Source organism: Opisthorchis viverrini (assembly GCF_000715545.1).
Source record: "Opisthorchis viverrini unplaced genomic scaffold opera_v5_205, whole genome shotgun sequence".
Classification (NCBI taxonomy): domain Eukaryota; kingdom Metazoa; phylum Platyhelminthes; class Trematoda; order Opisthorchiida; family Opisthorchiidae; genus Opisthorchis; species Opisthorchis viverrini.
In genome coordinates, this window is record NW_008751865.1 from 535940 (window position 1) to 559024 (window position 23085).

At 47.8% G+C, this 23085-nt stretch overlaps 1 protein-coding gene across 1 annotated transcript in view; it reads right to left on the bottom strand.

Annotated features, from left to right (window-relative positions):
* Positions 1-9224: 9224 nt before the first annotated feature.
* The window catches only part of T265_08245 (hypothetical protein), a gene marked incomplete at both ends in the record, with an annotated part of 15645 nt that continues 1784 nt past the window's right edge, over positions 9225-23085 (bottom strand). The window contains 2 exons of the mRNA XM_009173992.1: positions 9225-9319; positions 11512-11688. Of these exons, the coding sequence (XP_009172256.1) occupies positions 9225-9319; positions 11512-11688 (272 nt within the window). The remainder of the gene's footprint in view (positions 9320-11511; positions 11689-23085) is intronic.

Sequence of the window (23085 nt, forward strand, 5' to 3'; positions counted from 1 at the left end):
CTGAAGCGGGCACTTCAGAAGTTCAGAGTGGAGGGACCAACGGAAGAGATTTCCCATACCGAGTGATGCTAAACACTAACTCGCCTGATGGAGTTTCACCAGTTAAGGCACTACTCTGAAGGGGCCTTCGAACACCGCATGACACTATCCGGCCACAGAAAAGATAGGCTAGTCACCGCAATACCAGAATGGAGGAACAGTTCAACCGGCTTCATGGAGCAACTGCGCGCTCAATCAGGGAAGGCCAGAGGGTGTTGGATCATGACTGCAGCGGCAGGCAGACTAAGTAGACTCCAGAACTCATCCTTCGCCGGCGCGGCAAAGTGCTCTACGAGCTTCAAGTTGGTCCAGCCAGGTGGATACGCCACATAAATAAAATCCGGCCGACAGGTGAGCAGATCATGCCCACAGGACAGAGTGAGTCGAGTCTAGATATGGTTCTGTACCCTTGTGATTTTGAAATCATCCCAGAAAATCAATCGGCCGCTTCATCGGAGGCCCAGCCTGAGCACGGTTTACAAACGCGATGCTAGACAGACAGGATCCACAATCAAGTTAGGCCACTGCAATTTAACCCTCGGCTTCGAAGCTTCGTCATAAAAATTCAAGGAGGAGCTATTAGGCGGAATTCCACACAAATCCCGTTTTACCGCTCACAGTCAGGTGCTACTACGGCCGAGAAGTCTACCTCACGCAAGATTGGCCGAAAATTGAGGACGCTTGTCAGTCCGGCCGAGATATGATTGGTCGAAAGTCTGGTCCCAACGGCCAACCGTGACCTAGTATTGGCCGGTTGCCCATGGCGCATGCAGAACGCGTCCATTACGAGAAAGTTGTTGCCGCCGCTTATGCTGTATAGTTAAAGCGCTATACAAGTGTCCTTGACTTTGTTTTGGGCATTAATTTACCATATGCACCTTTGATCGTTGTTTTTGACGTGAATGCTAGCTTTGGGGGTTCAGACCGGGAACTAATCAGTTCTTCGAGGAAATTAACAGTTAATACACTGTCATAGTACCTGACGGTCCATAGATTCAAAGACAGTCTTCAAGTCAAGGAAGACAACCATTTTCGGTCGTCTTAAGCAGTGTTGTTGTCCCAGACTCTGTCAAAGGGGGAAAATGTGATCGATGCATTCTCTTTCATGATGGACTCGACTTGTTTTTCCCTCTCTGTGTTCAGTCGACCTTCGAAGGATATAACAAGAAAGTACCTTCAATTCCACAACCACCAGGCCGACACCACGATAGCTTTCGGAGAGCATCACGTACCATTTTTGAAGACAGGAATAATTGTCAATGCGCCCCATTATGCAGGCCCTTTCTCTTCACTACATATCGCGCCAATGAACTTTGTTAGATAGGTCCTTAGGGATTCTCCACCTTCTTTGAAGAGGGCTGCATGCAGACCGTCGGATTCTGGTGCACGGATATTTCGTATGTTACTTCTGGCGAGCGATTAGGGTTTACATTCCGTTCACCCGTAGGAACAGTCACCAGAGGCCAGCTGAACTGTCCTTCGAAGTGTTCCTCCCATATTTTCAGTCAGCATTTTCGCGAGGGGATCGCTGAGGGAGCTTTTTCTACTTATCGTTTCAATGACCGTTGCTTTCCAAGGACCAGTCATTACCATCGACAGCTTCACTATTCAACAGTGATGATTCACTGCCGTATCATATCAGTTGGTGTAGGGCGCGGTTGTTTCCGACAATAGATCCTTCTCCATCCTCATATCCATTTTGAAAATGAGCTCTCGATCCTTCTTTGAACTGTTCACTGTTTGGCATTTGGTGGATTTGTGTGGCCTGCTGGTGTGGATTTCCTGCCATCAATCGGTTTTAGCATTCTCAACGATATCCAGGGGTCATTTGATAGTATCGGAGAGGCCAAACAGACGGCATGGGATGACGCTAGCATATCTCTTCACATTTCACCATACTTCCTTCACGTGCTTGCTACCAGTACAATGTTTGTTTACTTCAGAGAGTAGATCGGATCAATATTGCCAAACTGGGGTACTTCTTCATGACTTGCGAAGGCCTGAAGAAAACCGAACTGTTGGGAGTGCTATTACTATGGCACTAATGGCACCGGGCCTAATGGCCTCATGATTCAACGTTATCCACTCTGTGGCAGCCAGGTTATGCGATGCGAACGTCTATGCTGAGAATTTGTACTGGCCAAAAACAGTTGATGGTCAGCGCACAGTACTCTCTTCGGCAAACGATGGTTCGGCATACGCAATACATGGCCTAAGCAACGCAGCTTCTGGTGCTGGATACATTCTTCAATGGAGGTCCCGTTGCACAACCAAAAGCTCCCTTTCTAATTACCTTGTTACGGACACCACCTTACACGAGCTATGGCCGTGAGACAACGATTGTTGAACATCTGAAGACGTCTCGGCTCCGCTGCTCGAACTGACCAAGTCTCACACCTATATAACAAGACAGCTCGCCCTGTAGGTCGATACAGACATCCCTCGAGATTCAGGGACATACCGCTTTGATACCATAGGTGTCTCAGATTAGGAAACGTGAATCGAGCCTTGTCAGACTGCAGTCGACTAATACGACTTCCAAGATACGTAAAACGCTCTGCAACTACCAGTGCTTCCACCTGGATGGTAAGAAAACGATTGTCGAACACCTGAAGACGTCTCAGTTCGGCTGCTCGAATAGGCGAAGTCTCACAGCCATACAACAAAACAACCCATACTGTAGCTTGATACACTCGTCCCTTCAGTTTCAGGGATAAACCATTCTGACGCCATAGGAGTCTCAGGTTAGCAAACGCGGCCCGAGCCTTGCAGATTCGTGCGTTCACTTCATCTGTCACACTACAATCAGAACTAACACAACTTCCAAGATGCGTAAAACGCTCCACAACTTCCAATACGTCTCCCTGTATTGTAAGTGCCGTGTTCAGTGACCGCATGTCCACGAGCATGACCTTACACTTTGTGGGTTCAAAGTGCACACTAAAGGATGGATAACTTTGGTCAGTTGATCTAAAAACACCTGCGCTTTCTGCTGTTCGAAGACGAGAAAGAAATCGTCTGCATGCTCCAGATCGACAAGGGCTTCGTTAGGGCGTATTTGAACACTGGGATTTTGAAGACCTTCCAGCGTTCATCTCATGATCGTATCGACCAGGAAATTACATAAGGATGGAGGATGTGAGCATCCCTAACGGACACTTTGTGTACGGAAGCATTTGGAGAGCTCGTCGCATACCCTCACACGTCGGGAAGTCTGAGAATACAAAGAACGTGTTATGTTCGCAAACTTCCGAGGCATTCCTTGGTGGGCAAGCGTGTCACAAAGACCGGACTGGTCAACTGAGCTGAACACGCCTTGCAAATCCAGGAATACTAAAATTTTGGGTCGTTTGTACGTATGGCGTTGTTCTAGCACCTGACGGAGTCAACGCAATCCCTACCCAGTCGGAACTCATCTTGATTCTCTCGATTCATTGTTTCACGAGCCACCATAAGGCGACAAATCACGAGCACTCTCGTCACAATTGGGGTTCAACTGACCCTCCTGTAGTTATCAAACTCACTGTGACCCCTTTTTTGAAAATAGGCACGATCATCGACTCCGGTTGTCTGGAACAGTTTCTTTTTCCCAAATGTAGGCAGACAGGTCAGACAAGCACTGACTGAGGATTTCACCCCGTCTTTGGACAATGCAGATGGGAGGTAATCGGGACCAGAAACTCGATGACGCTTAAGAGAGCAAATGCCGTCATAAACCTCTGAGGCTGTAGGAGGTTTTACTTTCACCGTCCGGGGTTCTACGTAAACTGTGGTCTCCAACTATGCGGCAGCTAGTGGCCACGATAACTCGTTTTGAAGTATTCGGCCCACCGTTCGAGGCATTCCTCATTGAAGATGGTCACTGCCTTCTGATTCTTGATGGCTTCGCTCACAGGTTTCCGGGAACTGGTCGCACGGATCGACCGAAATAATCTTCTAGCATCACTGGCTTTCTGTCCCCCAGATTTCCCGTTTGGCTCTCACGTTCACTTTCACTTGACGTCTGATAGTTTGTCGCGTCAAGTTATGTTCGGAGCCAGCTGGGATATTTCTCCGAGATTTAAGCAATGCCACTGTTCGGCCTGATATCCATTGCTTGAGTGAGCCTAACAGCGCCACGCCACAGGCAAAACTCCCAGCACTGTGCACAGAGGTAACGATCTCGTCCCTGTATGAATTCACATCTGATGGTAGAGCATTTGGAAGAGACTCTAGAAGGCGATTCTGGAAAAATCGTCCAACATCCGGATCTGTCAATCGTTCAGTTGCCCGGCGACTTTTTCGCATCTTACGCGGCCCTGGAAAACGATGCCAGAAGCGACTTCGGATGGGTGCGTTGTCAGAATCCACAAATGTGTTCCAAAACGACTGGTAATCTGCTATTGATCCACGCCATCGGTAACTAATGACAATGTAATCGATTTGGTTTCATGGCCGGCACGCTGTTGGAGGACACTATGTGGCCAGACGAATTCGGCCAGTTCGGGAGTTATTTCTGCATAAAAACAACCTGCGGGCGCGTACGTACGCTAAGCCCGCTCACTTGTGCATTCAAATCCCCGACGACCGCAAGGATATCTGAGCTTTTAGCCCGCCGCAGTAGGTCACTCACGACGTCAGTCAGAGCTGCAGTCAGTTGAAACGTAAGCAGACACAACAGACAGACATTGATCAATTTTCCCCATGTGAGACTCCACAGACGCTGCATTCGAACCGCGCAGAGGCGACTAACAACGGCTTTCGAGCTAAGCAGGGGTTCTTCCGCCCGATGACTTAGGACGATCCAACCCCTGCACATCCTGCCGCAGCAGCTTGTGTCGACAGAGGTGTGTAGCCGGAGGCAAGTGGAGAGTGATGGGGCGGTTAGCTCAACCACATTGCTTGCATCTTGAATTCTCGTTTCTACTATACAGCACACATCAATGGTAAGCGAGTCCAGCGTGAGAGCAATAGCAGCTTGTTGATCTGCTTGCTTCAGAGTTCGGAAGGCGGCTAGGTATATAGGGCGTCGTGATGCCTGAGATGATGCTCACGCAGATATTGCTTGCAAAACACAGTCATTAGCCCTGAGTGCTGGGCCTACAAGGATAGGTTTATCGATGGGGTGGGGAGAGGAGAAGAAAAACTATATGAAAGAGGTAGAAGAGAGTCTTTAGCAGTGGCATATGTTTCGCTTACCTGCTCTACTGTATTCAGCGAGTAAGGCGACTCGGCTGGTGGCACCACGCGACGGCTGATGTGGCAAATGTTTATTTGTATATGTGCAGTTCGTCGCTGTACGTGGGCCGGGATACTACCAGGGCGCCCATATCTAGGCAGAAGGCAAATTAGGATCTTCAATCAAAGACTTAAGCTCAAAAGCCTTACCGCAAGGCAGCGGCGTTTGGCAGAAAATGCAATTGCATTTCAACTGTTACAGAACAAGTCGCCACACATGTCCAAACCCCCAACCTGGAGGACCAGGAGGCTGTATTCGTGAGACCTCTAACAATTAGCCAATCTGCAGCGAGAGACTGCGAATGTCGGGCGTACACCTCCCAGTATAGCTTAATGGTACACAGACCGCCACATCGTGGTAAGGTTAGTCTCTTTGTGGTGGCCGAATGAACATTGGGTCCGCAGTTTTTCTGGGGATGCTGAAATTGACTGGCTAGGTCGTTTGTTCCCTCACTTGTTCGATGGTCCAAGCAACACGCTACCTGACCTCGTATTTCAAGCTTGATTTCATGCGGTTGGATTGGATGGGCAATCTGAATTTATTCGTCCACTCGAGGACCTCCTGCGATGCTGTGCATCCGTATTTGCTGATGAACCTGGACGATGAACGAAGCGGAAGGCAGACTGTATCTTCCCAATGCTAGAACATTTTCAGGTCGAAACACCCATTGTGGATTTGGGCTTGGGGCAACTACAGACGGCTGGTGTTCTCCAACCGACCAATAACTCAGTGTGGGCTGCACACATCAAAGTTCTGAAGGCTAACGGAGCCATCCAATTGGGTGGAGAGTTTTCCATTGGTCTCAGTGTTATACTGGATACGCATCAATACCCTCTGCCTCTTCCTGGGGACTTATTCGTGAAGCTGAACAGAGGCAAATGTTTTGCGAAGGTTGATGTAGCTAAGGCCTACCTGCAGTTCAAGGTCGTGGAGAAACGCCGGGAACTTTTGACCATCAATATACACTGTGGACTGTTTCATTATACCAAACTGCCATTTGTTGTGGAAGGAGCGCTAGTTATGTTTCAGCAAATCTGGATGCGGTATTGCCGTCTAGTTGAACGATTTCATCGTCACATGTCCGAACCCCGGCGAGTTGTGGTAGCGTCTTGATTACGTACTCCGTCATATTCGAGTACACGTCCTTCATGTGATCGACAAGATGTCTCGGTTTTATCATCAATCAATTATGGGTTATAAACCGTGTATTATAGGCACATTGATTCTAGCTGTGACACTTTCGATCATCAGAAAGCGAGAGGATGTACGGCCTACAGCCAAGTCTTGCAGGCGATGGTATGTTCAGTTAGTTCGGGAACTGGGTAGCCACGCATTGAGGGTGACAGCCTTGATGCACGAGCGCCACTGACTGTGCGATTGGGTCATTTTTCCCAGCGTCATTAACCACTGGCGAATTGAGTCCCGGGGTCCCCATCCAGGGAGGCGACAGTTATCGATCCGACCAACTTTGCTGGTTGGTGTTTTCGTACTTTGTTGCCAGGTCATACACGGTCCACCTATCGGTCGCTTGCACGCGGTGCAGATCTGGGCGAAATCTCTGCGAGATGGATGGTCTTCTGGCGTGTGGAGTATATGTCCTAACCAGCATGAATTCCCTGATAATAGCCGGAAAATCACTGCGCGTGCGGCCTCTGCACGGCCTCCAGGCTGACTGACTTTGCGTCTAGAGGTGCTTCTGGACACTTGATCTCAGCTCAACTGCGGAGACTCCATCAACTGCTCCGTCGGAGACCCAGTCCGAGCACGGATTACAACCACGACCCGGGATAGATGGATCCGCCATTAATCCAGCGATTACCATGTCGGTTAGATGGCGACTTCCACAGGACGATGCATCATCATCACCATCATGAACAGCATCACATCAGTGTTCGACACTGATGATTCCAAAAACTTGTGGTGGACGGGGAAGTGACTTTGAGCTACCTTATTACAATCATTTCGAGGTGCCTACACTACCGACACTCATTCTGGATAGTAACTAACAACACGAGCGCTATTGACATCGATTAGCAACCATATATTGCAGTGTCTCCAACCAGACGCCGTTGGGAGTCACGCGGTCTCCACACTGGAAGGCGACTAGAACCGACAGTATCCAAACTTTTCGTAATCTCTTTCATACCCCTCGGCCAGGTCAAGGGTTGGCCATCGTCACATGTCCGAACCCCGGCGAGTTGTGGTAGCGTCTTGATTACGTACTCCGTCATATTCGAGTACACGTCCTTCATGTGATCGACAAGATGTCTCGGTTTTATCATCAATCAATTATGAGTTACAAACCGTGTATTATAGGCACATTGATTCTAGCCGTGACACTTTCGATCATCAGAAGGCGAGAGGATGTACGGCATACAGCCAAGTCTTGCAGGCGATGGTATGTTCAGTTAGTTCGGGAACTGGGTAGCCACGCATTGAGGGTGACAGCCTTGATGCACGAGCGCCACTGACTGTGCGATTGGGTCATTTTTCCCAGCGTCATTAACCACTGGCGAATTGAGTCCCGGGGTCCCCATCCAGGGAGGCGACAGTTATCGATCCGACCAACTTTGCTGGTTGGTGTTTTCGTACTTTGTTGCCAGGTCATACATGGTCCACCTATCGGTCGCTTGCACTCGGTACAGATCTGGGCGAAATCTCTGCGAGATGGATGGTCTTCTGGCGTGTGGAGTATATGTCCTAACCAGCATGAATTCCCTGATAATAGCCGGAAAATCACTGCGCGTGCGGCCTCTGCACGGCCTCCAGGCTGACTGACTTTGCGTCTAGAGGTGCTTCTGGACACTTGATCTCAGCTCAACTGCGGAGACTCCATCAACTGCTCCGTCGGAGACCCAGTCCGAGCACGGATTACAACCACGACCCGGGATAGATGGATCCGCCATTAATCCAGCGATTACCATGTCGGTTAGATGGCGACTTCCACAGGACGATGCATCATCATCACCATCATGAACAGCATCACATCAGTGTTCGACACTGATGATTCCAAAAACTTGTGGTGGACGGGGAAGTGACTTTGAGCTACCTTATTACAATCATTTCGAGGTGCCTACACTACCGACACTCATTCTGGATAGTAACTAACAATACGAGCGCTATTGACATCGATTAGCAACCATATATTGCAGTGTCTCCAACCAGACGCCGTTGGGAGTCACGCGGTCTCCACACTGGAAGGCGACTAGAACCGACAGTATCCAAACTTTTCGTAATCTCTTTCATACCCCTCGGCCAGGTCAAGGGTTGGCCACCTCTCTGCTTCTACCACTCTGAATTGGACACGGAACGATAATAATGGGAAGTCCTAGAAAAAGACGCACGATCGTCCTGATATGCAACCAGCACAGTCCTATTAAGATCTAAGTACCGCCTGCCTAGCTTTCGCTCCTCCTTCAAGACATCTTGAGTGAACAGCCAGAGTAGTGGATCATGCCTGATCATTCCCTGAGGTCACAGTCATTATGACGTTCCTATCCGATATTCGATCCTTCAACCCATCACTTTACGCTAGACTTCCGTGCATGTCGCATCCCTGTTCGTCTCCATTGTTCTCCCACATACCAGTCACACGACATACACCGCCTCCTCCGGTTGGATACCCTGTACGATAATTTGGGACCATCACTTAATCTTAGTCGAAGCTGTTCTTGCGTAGGGGTCATGTGATTCATTGTGTTTGGGCACAAATTCTACCAACTATCTTTTTAACCTGTCGTAGACGAGTCCGAGTAAGGCGTGTCCCGTCATCAAACCTTTCGTCACACATGTGCGTCTCCAAGAGTAACGCTTCCCGAACCACTCAACCCTCTACTGATTTGCCCTATGCAGACGTTGCTTCCAGGAATCGTGGCTAAGCTAAGCAGGTTGGTTCCACGTGGCTTCAAGACACTGTTGTGTCGTGTTTTTGCACTGAGTGAATGGGTTTTAATTCAGTTAGTTCATTTTATAGATTCCCACTTGGAATGCCCCGGCTACGCAGCCATTCGGTCGCCCTGCGACCCGCCAATCCTGATACAATCGGCGTCCACCATTCTATTCCTGAAAAAGGCGAGAATGTGGATTCTGGTGTAAGTTGTTATACGTTGTAGTTTGTCTCACCATGAAGACTTTGCTTGCCGAAGTTCTAACCTGGTTTCAGATGCACCTGTCTAGCGAGATGGCTCAGTGGTTAGAGCGCGAATTTACTGGTCGGGAGGTCTGTGGTTCCAACCCGACCCTTGCCTCTCGACTTCCGCTGTCTAGGCTTGGGCAACCTGGCAGTATCCCAGCCCTCGTGCAACCTTCGGGTAGCATGGCAGTTAGGCACCGAAAGGGTGTTACAGCTGAACGATTTGATGTGCTCCGGCGTGTGAACTTGTCAGTCCGATATAAATCTGGGGGAATGAGATGGGTATACAAACTCACGACGTTCGTTTAGGACCATCAGCCGGTCTAAGCGTGGTGGCATTGCGAACCGCGTCAAACACTAGGGCATGATTCATTTCGCTATCATACAATCAGGACCACCAGGAGCTGGTCAGGACGAACCATTTCGGCTATGATGAGTAAACTGACTACCTCCTAATTCCTCGCCTATTTGAAGTGGATTTTTTAGAATCAGACTTCGTTCTCGAACGTCAATGTTTGCCGTGAGTATGCAGCCTACTGAAAAATACCGAATATTGTGTCGACCTGTTCATACCTTGAGTATAAAATCCACATAGGAAAAACTTACTGACATGCCTATTCACGCCAGAGCATTTTTGCAATAGAAAATGAATTTGGGTTCAAGTAGAACATAAGGTTAATGGAAACTCGGGGACTGCGCCTACCTGATGAGTCCCGTCCCAAGTGGCGAAACCGGTCGTGGGCTGTCGAAGCGTCTTCAACAACCTTGTGAGTAGTTTCCCTTATGAAAATACATTATATTATTTTATTGTTAATGTACTTTTGAATAATATTTATTCGCAATTCACCGAAATATCGGTATGTGGCTGTTAACCTGCTGACCGAGCTTGGCAGTTGTCCTGATATCCCCTCGATTGGTGATGGAACTTTCTCAGGTTGATTGCCAAGGTCGGCGACACTTCAACGGATACTCGATCAACTCCCGGGTATTTGTAAAGTACGTGTGGTGTGAGAAACTCACAGGGAATCGGTGTCCTTGTAATTATTTCGTGCACTTTATGCTGCAAGCCTTCCACTTCGAACGTTCACGTGGGTGTTTTCCATCAGTCACGTTCTCTTACTCCACGGTAATACATCGTTGGCCCGCGAAATTGAACAGTTGAAGGTCCTTCTCATGAGTATCAGTACACCGGTGCCCATTTCGATCATGAGGTTGTTCACATCCCTTCGGCCGAAAGGTCGAAATATTGGGTAGTATCGTTCAACTGTAGCACCCTTTCGGTGCCTAGCTGCCTTGCCACCAGAAGGAAGCATGAGGGCTGGGATACTGCCAGGTTGCCCAAGCCTAGACAGGGAAAGTCGAGTGGCAGAGTTCGGGTTCGAACCACGGACATTCTGGTCAGTAGAATGGCGCTCTAATAGCTGAGTCCATCCTCTGGGGCCGTTTTTCGGGGAATTCATTTATTCTCTAACCATGTTGTAGTTATTTTTACATTGGGATTTTAGTTCATACCCGTTAAGTTTATTTTCTACCCTCTTGTTCTAGTCCAAAGTACACCCGAAGCATACCAAACACGCGTTGGGAGAGACGTCAACCAACGTTTGCCAACAAACGAGACTTCGTAAAAGAACCAGCCTCCCCGGTACGACAGCTGCCAGTTCCACCTTGATAAAACTTTCCAAACCAAGGTCACCTCCGAAACCCTCAGTCTCCAAACGGGCGGCTTCCAAACACGAGAACCCAGACGTCCCAAAGAAACCAACCGCTAAAGATCCGTATTCATTGGACGAACTCGAAGACAGCGATGATGAAAAGGAGAATATCGATCCCCGGGGTCAGAGGATTCTCGGTGTCAAGAAGAAAGTCACTAAGAGAACAGCCACCGTTACTGCTGTTGCCACTCAACCGCCAAAACCAAAAAGGTCCGTTTCCTTCAGCTCCCCACAACCAGTAAACTCTCGGCCTTCGATTAACGTGTCTACTTTGGGCAAACCGACTCAGCCTAGTTCTTCCACTCATCAACCCTTTCGGCTTCCGCATCCTCAAACACCCATTCTATCGGCTGCGCCACTGGTCACTCACGCCCCGTCTGCCTCCACACCGGCTGTACGAACCGACTTACCAACCCATAACCCTGTGAACCCTCCACTTAGTCTCTCACCCGTGAAGAAACCACCACGTCCCGTCCACACGAATTCCCCCGAAGCTCCGGATAAGCTTCTCACGGAGTCATTGGTTCCAAATACATCCAACATGGTTTTGGAGCTGTTCGCAGACGATGAACCAGTGAAAGAGCGCTCTAAAAGTAGCTTGGAAGGTAACAGTTTTCATTATTTGTTGTCTTTGTTCTCCGTTTGAATCCGGCCTTGTTTTTTTTCCTCATCAGATGATGAACGAGCATGAAGTCGCAAATTTTCAAAAAGCTCACATACAACACCATAGATAGGGAATTCTTGAGTTTCTTCGTTCAGCTGTAGAGCACCCTTTTCGAATTATAGCTGCCATGCCACACGAAGGAGGCACGAGGGCTGGGATACTGCCAGGTTGCCCAAGTCTAGACAGGGGAAATCGAGTGGCAGAGGTCGGGTTCGAACCACGAACCTTCCGGTCAGTAAATTCGCGCTCTAACCACTTGGTTTATCTCACCTCCCTTGAGTTTCTTAATCTCCGAGAGACAACTAAAATCTCCAGTCAGCGGTCGTATGACTGTCAGTATATTTAGCCAATCAGAAGAGGAAAGATGGACTTTCGAGGGGAGCTTAATCCTCGTCTGTCGAGAAAACTCGCTAGGATAATGCGGTTAGAGACTGTGACAGAATGAACTCCACTGGGGTCGATTAGTGGCCATATCTTTCAGCCAGAATTGCACCATGGATAACATCAAAACCCTTATTTCCAGGTCGTATTGTTCCAAACGCTAAAGCAGGCATGGAAGACAACGGTGTTCTAAGGGAACGATGACTCAAAGTGATTATCACGTGACGTAGCCATCATCGTAGCTTGCAGTGTTAGGTGTATTGTCTGAGCGACGTAACTACTCTGGTTATCTCACTGTATATTGCAGCCAGTTCGTGAGGCCTCGGTGGCCTGAAGATGTCTCATACCACCATTGGGTAGATCTCGAAGCCGTACAACGGCTCGGGTCTTATAAAGCCCTCCTCTAGACTTCTGACGTCTCAAGGGAGGGGGACAAGATGGCCCAAGTGGTTAGAGCGCGAATTTACTGACCGGAAGGCCTGTGGTTCAACCCGACCTCTGCCTCTCGACTTTGCATGTTTAGTCTTGGGCAACCTGGCAGTATCCCAGCCTTCGTGCTTCCTTCAGGTGGCGTGGCAGCCAGGCACCGAAAGGGTGTTACAGCTGAACGATTATCTTATCACAAGGGAGGGGAAAATCGTCAGATCCTATCCTAGGATGGACAGTTCCAACAACCTCGCTGGAAGCTCTGAATCTGTTAGACGTACTTCTACGATAATACAAACGGAAAAATGCAGGCCCTGGCTAGACAATGACAGATTGGAATTGTTGATTGGGCATATGATGAGCCGCTATCGTGTGCCACCGGGATTGTAGTTCGAACAGTTCAAACAAAGCCTGACGCCACGCATCAACCAAGAGATGGACCATCAGGGCCCCCCTTGAAGGGATGATTTTTTCCAAGTGAGATGGCGGCGACCACTGTAAACCAACAACTCTAACGACCCGCGCAACTGGTCAGAAAAAGCCACTTTTCTGTTATTTTTCTGCAGGTTTTGCTGCTCACATCATCCAAAGTGAATGTTCCAAGTGTTCAGCACAGACTCGGTGAATTGGCCCTCGTTTTCGGGCTGGCCTGTCACGTTGCACTCTGAAGATAGGCGATGCGATGCGAAGCCAATCCAACTCCCTGCACCCGGTGTTTAAACCTGTGGGTGAACAAAACAGGGAGATTTTAAAGCTTCCATTCCCAACGTATGCGTACAGTGGTGTTCGCCGACAGTCACTTGTGATCAGTGCTAAGCATGACCTTTATAAGTGCATACATGCTACGGATAGAAAAGTACATTCACTCCAATAGAATACCATACAATGGGACAATACAATGTGATAGAAAATGTACATAAACTGCGTACCGAATAGGCATGAGATTGCAGTGGAAACAAGATCACAACACGTTGTAACTGTCCAATCATCTAAGCCCACCGATGTGATGCTTGACGTCATCCGGGGCACTGGATTCATAGCCTGAAACAGACCCGGCAGTTTACACGTTGTGCTCGTTCATTTCCATGGGTTTGTTTTCATCCTCGAACGAACTGCTGACCCTGTTCGGTTCCCATCGTCCTTTGGACCAATTTCCTTTGTGTCTTCGGTCAAGGTCGCCTTTGTCGTTGAGCCAGCCGAAAAAAAACTATCAAAATAATCGTTCTGCCGTAACACTTTTGGTGCATGTATCCCATGCCATCAGAAGAAGGTCTTCAGATAGCCGAAGCCAGCCGAAAACTATCAAAATAATCGTTCTGCGGTAACACTTTTGGTGCATGTATCCCATGCCATCAGAAGAAGGTCTTCAGATAGCCGGCCGCTAGACAAGAGCAGTCGAGATACCTGGGTTGGGTTCGAACCATGGACCTTCCGGTCACTAGTCTTGCGCCCTAACCACTGAGCTATGTCAACCAATGAATGATGGTTAGGTTTCTGGGGATCATATAAAAGAGTTGTGATGTATCGAGACTAGACAGGAAGACTTTTTTGCGGGTCTCACAGCGCGAAGTATTGCTAGAAATCGTTCCGCTGTAGCACCCTTCCGGGGCCTAGCTGCCATGCCACCCGAAGGAAGCACGAGGGCTGGGATACTGCCCACGGTCTCTCAAGCCTAGACAGGGGAAGTCGGGTGGCAGAGGTCGGGTTCGCGTTCCAACCCCTGAGCCATCCTGATAAATGTTCTTACATTTATCCCGGATCTTGGTGATACCCCCTCCCCTGTTTTTCATTCTCTTCTGTTCATTCCTTTCTTTCATATGCTTCCACAGACTCAGGTTCCCGGGGCAGCTCGAATCGCAGTCGGAAACGAAGTAATAGCGGAACAGATGTAAGTGTGCTGAAAAATCTCTACTACAGATTGAACTTTTTGAGTCGTTTCTATCCTAGCTTTGTAGTTTGAAGAGCGATTCCCTCCAAGATGCCTCATGTTTCTCACTCCGAACAAAAAATATCCTTAGCGAATATACACTCATTTGCAAACTAATTTGGTTTTTCGAGAGACTCACCTGGAACCCAGCTGAATCTCTCGTTTATGATGTTCTCAGGCAACTGAATGTGCTGTGGGCTGTCGACGGATTTTCAGCAACCTTATGAGTAGTCCATTACAAAAAATATCCTTATTATAGTGAGCTTTTCGCGAGATCTCCATCACATCATCCAGTCTGTAAGAACCTATTTTTCCGGGTCAGTGATCGACTGTCGTCAGTCCATCGTTCTGTGAGATCAACCAGAATGAAGAATAATCGACAGTGGAAAGTCCGTTGACCAAAATGCCATCAAGACTTCAGGTACCAACGAATCAACTGTCTGCTAACAGCTGCCCACCTCGTTGGACTTTCATAATCGAACACTTTTGATTGGTTGCTTGAAATGTTTTAGCGTAGGAGCCGCTACTTGTTTTCGCCTTTGAGACGAATAACTGTGGCTGCGAATTATTCTGTGAGAGTGAATTCTGAAAGATGATATTTCCATCCGGATTGAGAAGGCCAGAGCAGCTTTTGTGAACCTACGTCCCCTGTGGCGTAGGCATGACATCGGCTTCTCTGTCAAGGGTCGAGCTTACAATGCTGCGGTGCGCTCCATATTACTATATGGATCAGAAACCTGGCCGCTGAGCGCTGAGGACGTCAAAAGACTTTCAGTGTTTGACCATCGATGTCTTCGGAGCATTGCCCGAATCTGGTGGGAACACCGGATCAGCAATTCTGAAGTACGTCGAATGGCATTTGGGAGAAATAACTCACCCTCGATAGATGAGCTGATCAGGCTTCATAGGTTGCGCTGGCTTAGCCACGTGTTGCGTATGCCAGTCGACCGACTTCCTCGAAGGGCTCTTTCCGCGCAACCACGTGAAGGGTGGAAGAGAGCCAGAGGCGGTCAAACAATGACTTGGCAGTGATATATGAAAGCCATTACCAGCAAACTCAGCTGCACTGGTCATTGCCGTATTACTGGATGGGGACCCCGAGACGGGCCACATCAATGGCTGGAGACGTTGCCAGACATGGCTCAGTGGCGCCCTCAATGGCGCTCGTGCATCCAGGCTATTGCCTTCAGTGCATAGCTCCTTTCCCACCCACCCACCCCCCACTTGACAGCCCATCGTTAGTGCTGGATTTACACACCAATTTATTACCCCTCGCCTCCAGTGCGCAGCTACCTACCCCACTTCCCGAAACTGTGGCAGCTATAACCACTGTACGACGAGTACGCGGTTCATACAGCTGACAATGATGGCGAATGCTCTCAAAACAGAGGTCACTCGTATCTTCTGTTCTCGGCTAGGTGTCGGGTGTAGTGAGAGCATGCGATACAATCTATACAGGGCGGAATTCGCGCAATTTTGAGAGTTGACCAATGATACATCGGACAGCGGCGTAGGCCGACTGACCGCGTGGACAGCATACAGCAGTCATCCTTCATTGTTGTACCTTCTTGTGCCAGGAGTCTGAGCCGTCAATATTGGCTTTTTCTCTCTTCAGTGGCTATTCTTAAGGTGGGTCTCTCGAACACACCCATGTCATGACCAGAAATGGTCCGTGAATTCCGAGGCTCAGTTTCGGATACCTATTGGATACCTTGTTAGTTTTGTGTGGAACTTTTGTGCTGACAATGACCTCACCGGAGAGTATATGGTGACGTAGGGGCGAGATGGCCCAAGTGGTTACAGTGTGGATTTACTGACCGGAAGATCCTTGGTTCGAACCCGACATCTACTTCTCGACTTCCGCTGTCTAGGCCTGGGCGACCTGGCACTGTCCCAGCCCCTGTGCAACCTTCGGTTGGCATGGCAGTTAGGCACCCAAAGAGTGCTACAGCTGAACGATATGGTGACGTCAAAAAGAGGAACTCATGTTTTCATCGCTTCCAGACGTCCGGTCAGTGGCAACACACGCGTTGCCTACCAAGTAAAATCGGATCCTCATGATAGTTTTATTGTCGTTAGCGTCAGCGTTTGAAACCAATGACTTCTCAGGTACGCCTCTTTGGTGTACTTTTTTCCTAGTAATTCTCCATGAGGATATATCTACGCATATCTTAACGTACAGGGCTCGGTCCTTCCCTAAGCAAGGTCGGATCTTCAGAAACACCTTGTGTAGATAGTAAAGAATTCAGTCTTCTTGATATGGAACGATACATGTGTTGTGTCTTGATCTACGGTAGTTGCAACTCTGCATCGGTACCCTGGCTTCCTGCTCCGCCCACTATGGTGTGTCAAATGGCACGGTAGCTCTACACAGCCCTTTATGGAGACCAAGGAAAATTATTACAACTGTATTTATACCGTAGTCAGTGTCCATCAAGGTCGTACCAAAATCTCCGTGAGGGGGCGAAAAGCGTCCACTCAAGGATGCTCGACTCGGATTGGCTGGCATTCTGACCAATCAGAGCATGCCTTCGTTTGGTCCGTGTCCTGCTTAGGTGAAAACCAGTCACACTGCCGTCCGGCCGTTCGTAGCTCGGAGGTCGCGGGTTCGAAGTTTCCTTGGGTTTCGTGAGATGCGCACTACTAATGGCTGACAATAAGGTTGGAACAGTTGTACAGTACTTCTCAACCTGTTTTTTCGTAGATTGGCTTCACTGACAGAACGAATGCCCAGTACTAAGTTTCCACGCACTTTACCAGTGGCGTGATTCACAAAGCTGAATATCAGAGTGATAAGTTTAAACCACATAGTATGAATTTGTGTTCTCACCGTGGACGCTGTAATCCCCGCATATCCATCTGACTTTTCCCCCCACAGGATTACAGTTCTTGGTTAGAGGAATTCAACGAGCAACTGAAAAAGTTTGATTCCCATCAGCTGACCATAGACGAAAGCCACGGGTCATAACCTCCGTCGGTTCATCCCCCTTTTCCGGTTTCCACCGCCCAGCAACGCAGTTGATAATCTTATTTTATACACAAATTACGCATTTCCTATTTTTCGATATTCTATATTAAATTTTATTTTTATTAGCCGCTTTGTTTTGTCCACAGCAACTGGAGTATGGCATTCGATCATTCTTTCTGTATCGCTCAGGATCCATGTGCACACGCGCCTGCCATTTTTAGACGTCGGAGAACGCAGAACTGAGGGCTCACTCCCACCCTAAACACGTAATGACAAGAATCCGTTTGGCACTGGGGTCGGAAGGATACCCTGGTTAACACCAGCTACTCATAGGAGACTTCAGCCAGCCTATTCCGCCTTATTGTGCGTGAGTCGGCTTGACGTGTAAGGTTGATCAGAGCTCGGGACAGCCCCTTTTTGGGCCATCAACTAGACCTGACCGTCGAATCTCCACCTATCTTATGTCTCGCTTTACTACCAATTTGTATGTAGGTTTCTATAGGCAAATTAGGTTGATATTGGTCGAAAATTGGCGCACATGAGACGTTCTTCGATTGAACAATGCTATAAACGAGGGATTCAGGCAAATTTTGACCGAGTTTCTCGTCAATGGCAACTGAAATCACCTTTGTTGGACGCACTCGAAATGTGTCTGGTGGGAGTAACACTTGATGTCCGACCTGCCTAGGCAAAGTGTACCAGCGGCCCACGTCATGATTCATTCGGTGATTACTTGCAGACGGAGCTCACGGTTTGTTTTTTAGGCCCGTCCTAATCTGTATCGGATAGTGGTTCAATCGGGTGGCGAGTTCGATTTAATCAAACTTTGTGCAACACCAGGTGAAGTTCCTGCTTTCACAACATCAGTGTCAAGGCAGAATGTGAGTGGATGGTAAGTGGCAAACCTGTAGATTAACTGGGCGTGCGAGGAAGTGTCCTGATTGGCTGAATCTGACCAATCAGGATGCTGTCTTTTGGTCTGTAGCCTGCATGTGACACACGTCCAATAGGCATGATGTTCGTCCGTAGAGAGCGGTCGATCTCGGGTCAAGTAAAGTTTCAATAAAAACTGTCCATAAATGTTTGCAACTAACGAATGGCATTGGCTAGGCAACCACATGTAAATAGGAAAACAAAAAGTCATGTGAAGAGAAGTACACATGGTTAGGACATGCTATCGTAACTAGTGAAATTAGTCGAGGCAGATTCAATGTGCTGTGTGATGGGATAAAATAGCCTCCATGTATTGGGCGAGCGAGAACCTCACGACGGCGTGGTCACTCGCCTTTGGCGTTCACATATAGAGGGAGACTAATTATCAGAACCAGAAGACTGTGCGCTGACGTTTGGAGATCACAACGGAGACCGATTCATTAGGATCGTGGGTTAGACATGAGGAAATCCTGGACACCATCCGGGTCATCGATGTCATTATGATCATGCTTGAAACCAGAAAAGGACAAAGATGCCAGATATACAAACAAGAAAAAGATGATAGAAACGTCGAGGTAATAGGTGGGTAACGGATTCGATTTGGCCGGCTACTTGCTAGCATTTGAGAAGAAACTTATTCCGTACTGGTAATGTGTTGGAATATTGGTAGCTCGGGTGTGTTAGTTGGTAATTGATTGGGTAGCTGTTAATCTGTTCGCCGAGCTTGGCAATTGATTTGCAAAATAGGAGGTACGCTGCAAACCAACAGAGAAGCCGACCACGACGCTATACAGATCAAGAACGGGCCATCCGAAAGAGACAACAATGGGGGCGATTTCAGTAGGAGCGTGGCTGTAGAAACAAGAAATACGAACCACAACTCAACACAGATTAAGATCGGACCAACCAGAATCCAGGTTACAACGCAAAGGCTGCTCTATATATAAACGCAGGCACGAAGAGAGGAACTACCCAACCGACAGCGCACTGAAGATGTCTCCTCGAATGGGGACGAAACGTTTGCAAATCAATTGCCAAGCTCGACGAACTGATCAACAGCCACCTAATCAATTACTAAATATTCCGTGCTACCAGAATCACGCAGGTTCAAACATTTTACGGTCTACGGATACTTATAATTGAGGATAAAATCCCAATTGAAAATTCCCGAAACCCACATTGCTGTCAGTCGATAAGCAGCTCAGAGGAAGAGTTATTTGACGGGATGAGTGAAACCTCCACCTGAGAAGTTGTCTTTCAGGAGCCGGTTAACATGTGGCATGGTTTCCGTCGTTGAGCGGCGCTATATCCTGCCCGTAGCCGAACTACAAACCCGGGTTCGAAACTTCCTTGAAATTCGTAAAATGCGCACTACTGATGGTTCACAATAAGGAAGAAACAGTTGTACAGTGCTTATAGGCTTTTCAGCTCAGATTGGCTCCGGTTACAGGAAGAAATCTCAGTCGGAAGTCTCCAAATCTTACGCAAACTATTAATTATAAAGTACCTGGTACTGGTCACCGCGACAGGCGAATTGCGTTTTAGGAGCAGAGGCAGAGGTCGACCCCCCATCACGCATGATGCCAGATGTGCTCGTCATAATCGGGTTGCAAGGGAACTTGCAAAACGTCTTTTTGGGCACCCGTGCAAGGATTGCGCCCCGAGGCGTAGCATGTATGCTCCGAGATTCCCATTATGAGCCACCCAACCGTGGCTTTTTTCAACGTCCAGGTTGTTGCCCGTCTTGGATGTTGTGTTTCGTGTCAGATGCGAGCCGGTTAACTGCGTAGGCCTGTGACGTGGAACGACCAACGGATGCACCTGCTTTCGGTGGGATGTTTTTCCTTCTCCCTAACGCCTTGATTCTGATCAATTCTTCAGGATCACTTTGTGGCAGCTCAAAGATGACACCAGGGGGCTTGTTCTCTGCGTAAGAGTGCCCAGGAAAATCTGGAGACGATCTGTTTTGATGACACCTGATTTCATGCGGAAATATCCCACAAGAAGGGGTAACATTCTGTATAAAACACCATCCTGTTAATGAAAGGGCATTTACTCTCCGCAGTGATCTCACACCAGACCCAGTATGACGGTCACTTTGTGCCTGATGTGCGAGTCTTGACTGTGCTAGCGCACACTGCGCCTTGAAGAGCATTCACCATTGTTTGTCCTTTCTTTGGTTGTTGGTCCTTAGACGCGTGTTCCCATACCAAAATCTTTACATACTTTGGGATTCACCTCATCAGACTGGCACTGTCCTTGGCATGATTTCGAATGAGACGTTTCTCTCTTTTCTCCCATATTCTCCTGTTACTCTTTCGCATTCATCGCTTGCACTCACTTTTTATGTTTGTGACCGTGGTCTTCAAAATAGATGATAATGATGACAAGGGGCGTAGATGTAAGAATCCTATCAAATACAAACAAATAGGACCGCGACGCAGCACAAACTTCAAAGGACGAATCAACCTACATACAGGCGGAAATTCAGCAGCCAATCACAAAGGAGTAATACACTACCCTTTGGAAGCTATACAAGCCTGAACGAAATACCTATCGATGTCCTTCTGTAAAGTGGAGGAACATTTACAAGCCGTGTGTTAGGCCGGGTATATTCATAAACTGGCCGACAGTCAAAAGTTACTGATGTAGGTGGGTTTGCCGGATGGATATGAGCCCCCGAATATTAGTCAGAAAAGTTCGGAGGTCACCCATTTCGGAAGTGTGGATCGTATTCCCATATTCATAGACAAATTTGTTAGCTACGCTGAAAACCGCATTCCCGAGTGAGGAAGACAGTAAGCAAAGCTAACTTGCCGGCGATTCTCCGCAACGAAAATTCCAGATAACCGTGTGGACGAAGTAATGAGGCTTTCCAAAAACTGTTTTGGAATAGTTTCCTGAAGGCATATCCAAGTCAAACAAACTGTGCATTCAAGTCTAGGCAGCTAATCAAAACTGACTGCGATCGATGCGTACTGAATGAAACCTTTGACATCTCACTGGTGTGTTCGAGACGGCCTCGCGAGTAGAATAGCAGTGGGTATCTCAAGTTGTTAATGTGCAATCAGCATTTGAAATTCGCGGATTTATTGGGTCACGTGGCACTGACAAGATGGCCAGTTGGATGATGTGCACGTGACAACTCGAAGTTGAACGGAACAATCAAACACTCACGGACGATGATCGTCAACACAGTTGTGTTCAACTTCTCGCTGTCGCCCACAAGGAGATGATATCGCCCCGTTTGAGATGCGCCGTTGTAATTGGGCTGAGTCTCGGGTGAGGTATTGTTCAAGGGGGCCTGCTGTACTTGATCGTAATCGATCCCAAAGCCCAATTTGACTAGCATGTTGAGAGGTCCGGGTGAAAGGAAGAAGGCCTTCGCTGTGGAGTTATTTATTAGAAACTGCCAAGTGAACAGTTACGGACTATTGGACAGAGAAGCAAAATTTTCATATGTATCTTGTTTACAAAAACTGAATATCCATATTCTCTTTGAACACGTCTTCCTGAACTTTCCTGGATATTCATTGATTGCGCTCGAATCTGAGTAAATGCTATGAAGCGACTTACAAATTCAGCAATAAATCTCACTTTTCAAGAGACTCAGAGCGGATTTACGAGAAAACATACTACTCTCATGCCCACACATAAGTAGTATCACCGTTACACTAGTAGCAACTATCAGCACATTTATCAGTATCATTAAAACCACGTCTTCTCTTTCTATATCGTGTATCTAAACTCAGCTGTAAGGCGCACAATGATGTTGCTTACGACGAATATTTCCCGCGTATATTAACAAAGGAATGACAGTTCTTGAGAAGTTGGTAGGTATTGAGTCTCCATGCATTGTCTCATTCTTTGTTCCACTTTCATTAAGTACACCGCTCTGTTACAATTGTTGCACATTTCTAAGAATGGTGCTGTATAGGTGTTTTCGTGGTAACCTAACACCACTCCTTATTATGTTTCCTTTGCAGATGACCTTTGGTCCATGTTGTTCGACGTCGCTTGTATATTCCTTGCCGAGGTTGCTGTCGACTGGATCAAACACTCGTTTATCACAAAGTTCAATGTAATCCCTTCAATCCATCCCCAAGATTCTCAAGGTGGCCCAACGAGAGTCTGAACGCAGTAACGTCTCAGCCGATTTCTGTTAAATAGCAAGCTTCGCTTTCATGGACCACGTATGCCGTGTTTGTACCCCTGAGTGCTATGCATCAGTTTGATATATTCCCGAAATTAGCTGATTGTTGATCGATCCGATTCATTTAGAGGTGCAATATACTGTTAACCTTGAGTAGTTGATATTCTGACATGACTATTACACACCGATCACCTCTCCAGATGGTGTTTGTTACCCAACAAGCTTTGTTTGTTAACGAAATACACTCATTTGCAAACTAGTCTGGTTTTGCGAGAGACTCACCTGGGACACAACCGAATCCCGCGTTTATGATGTTTCCAGTCAGCTGAATGTGCTGCACCAGGCTGCCTCATGTTTCAGTCGCACCTACTCACAGAAGTTCATATGTTTCCAACGGCAACTTTACGAGTAATGTGTTACATCTATCCCGAATAACCAAATAGTTTGCAAATAAGTGTATATCTCGAAAACAGTCCAATTTGGGTTCAAGTAGAACATAAGGTTGAGGGAAACTCGGGGACGGTACCCACCT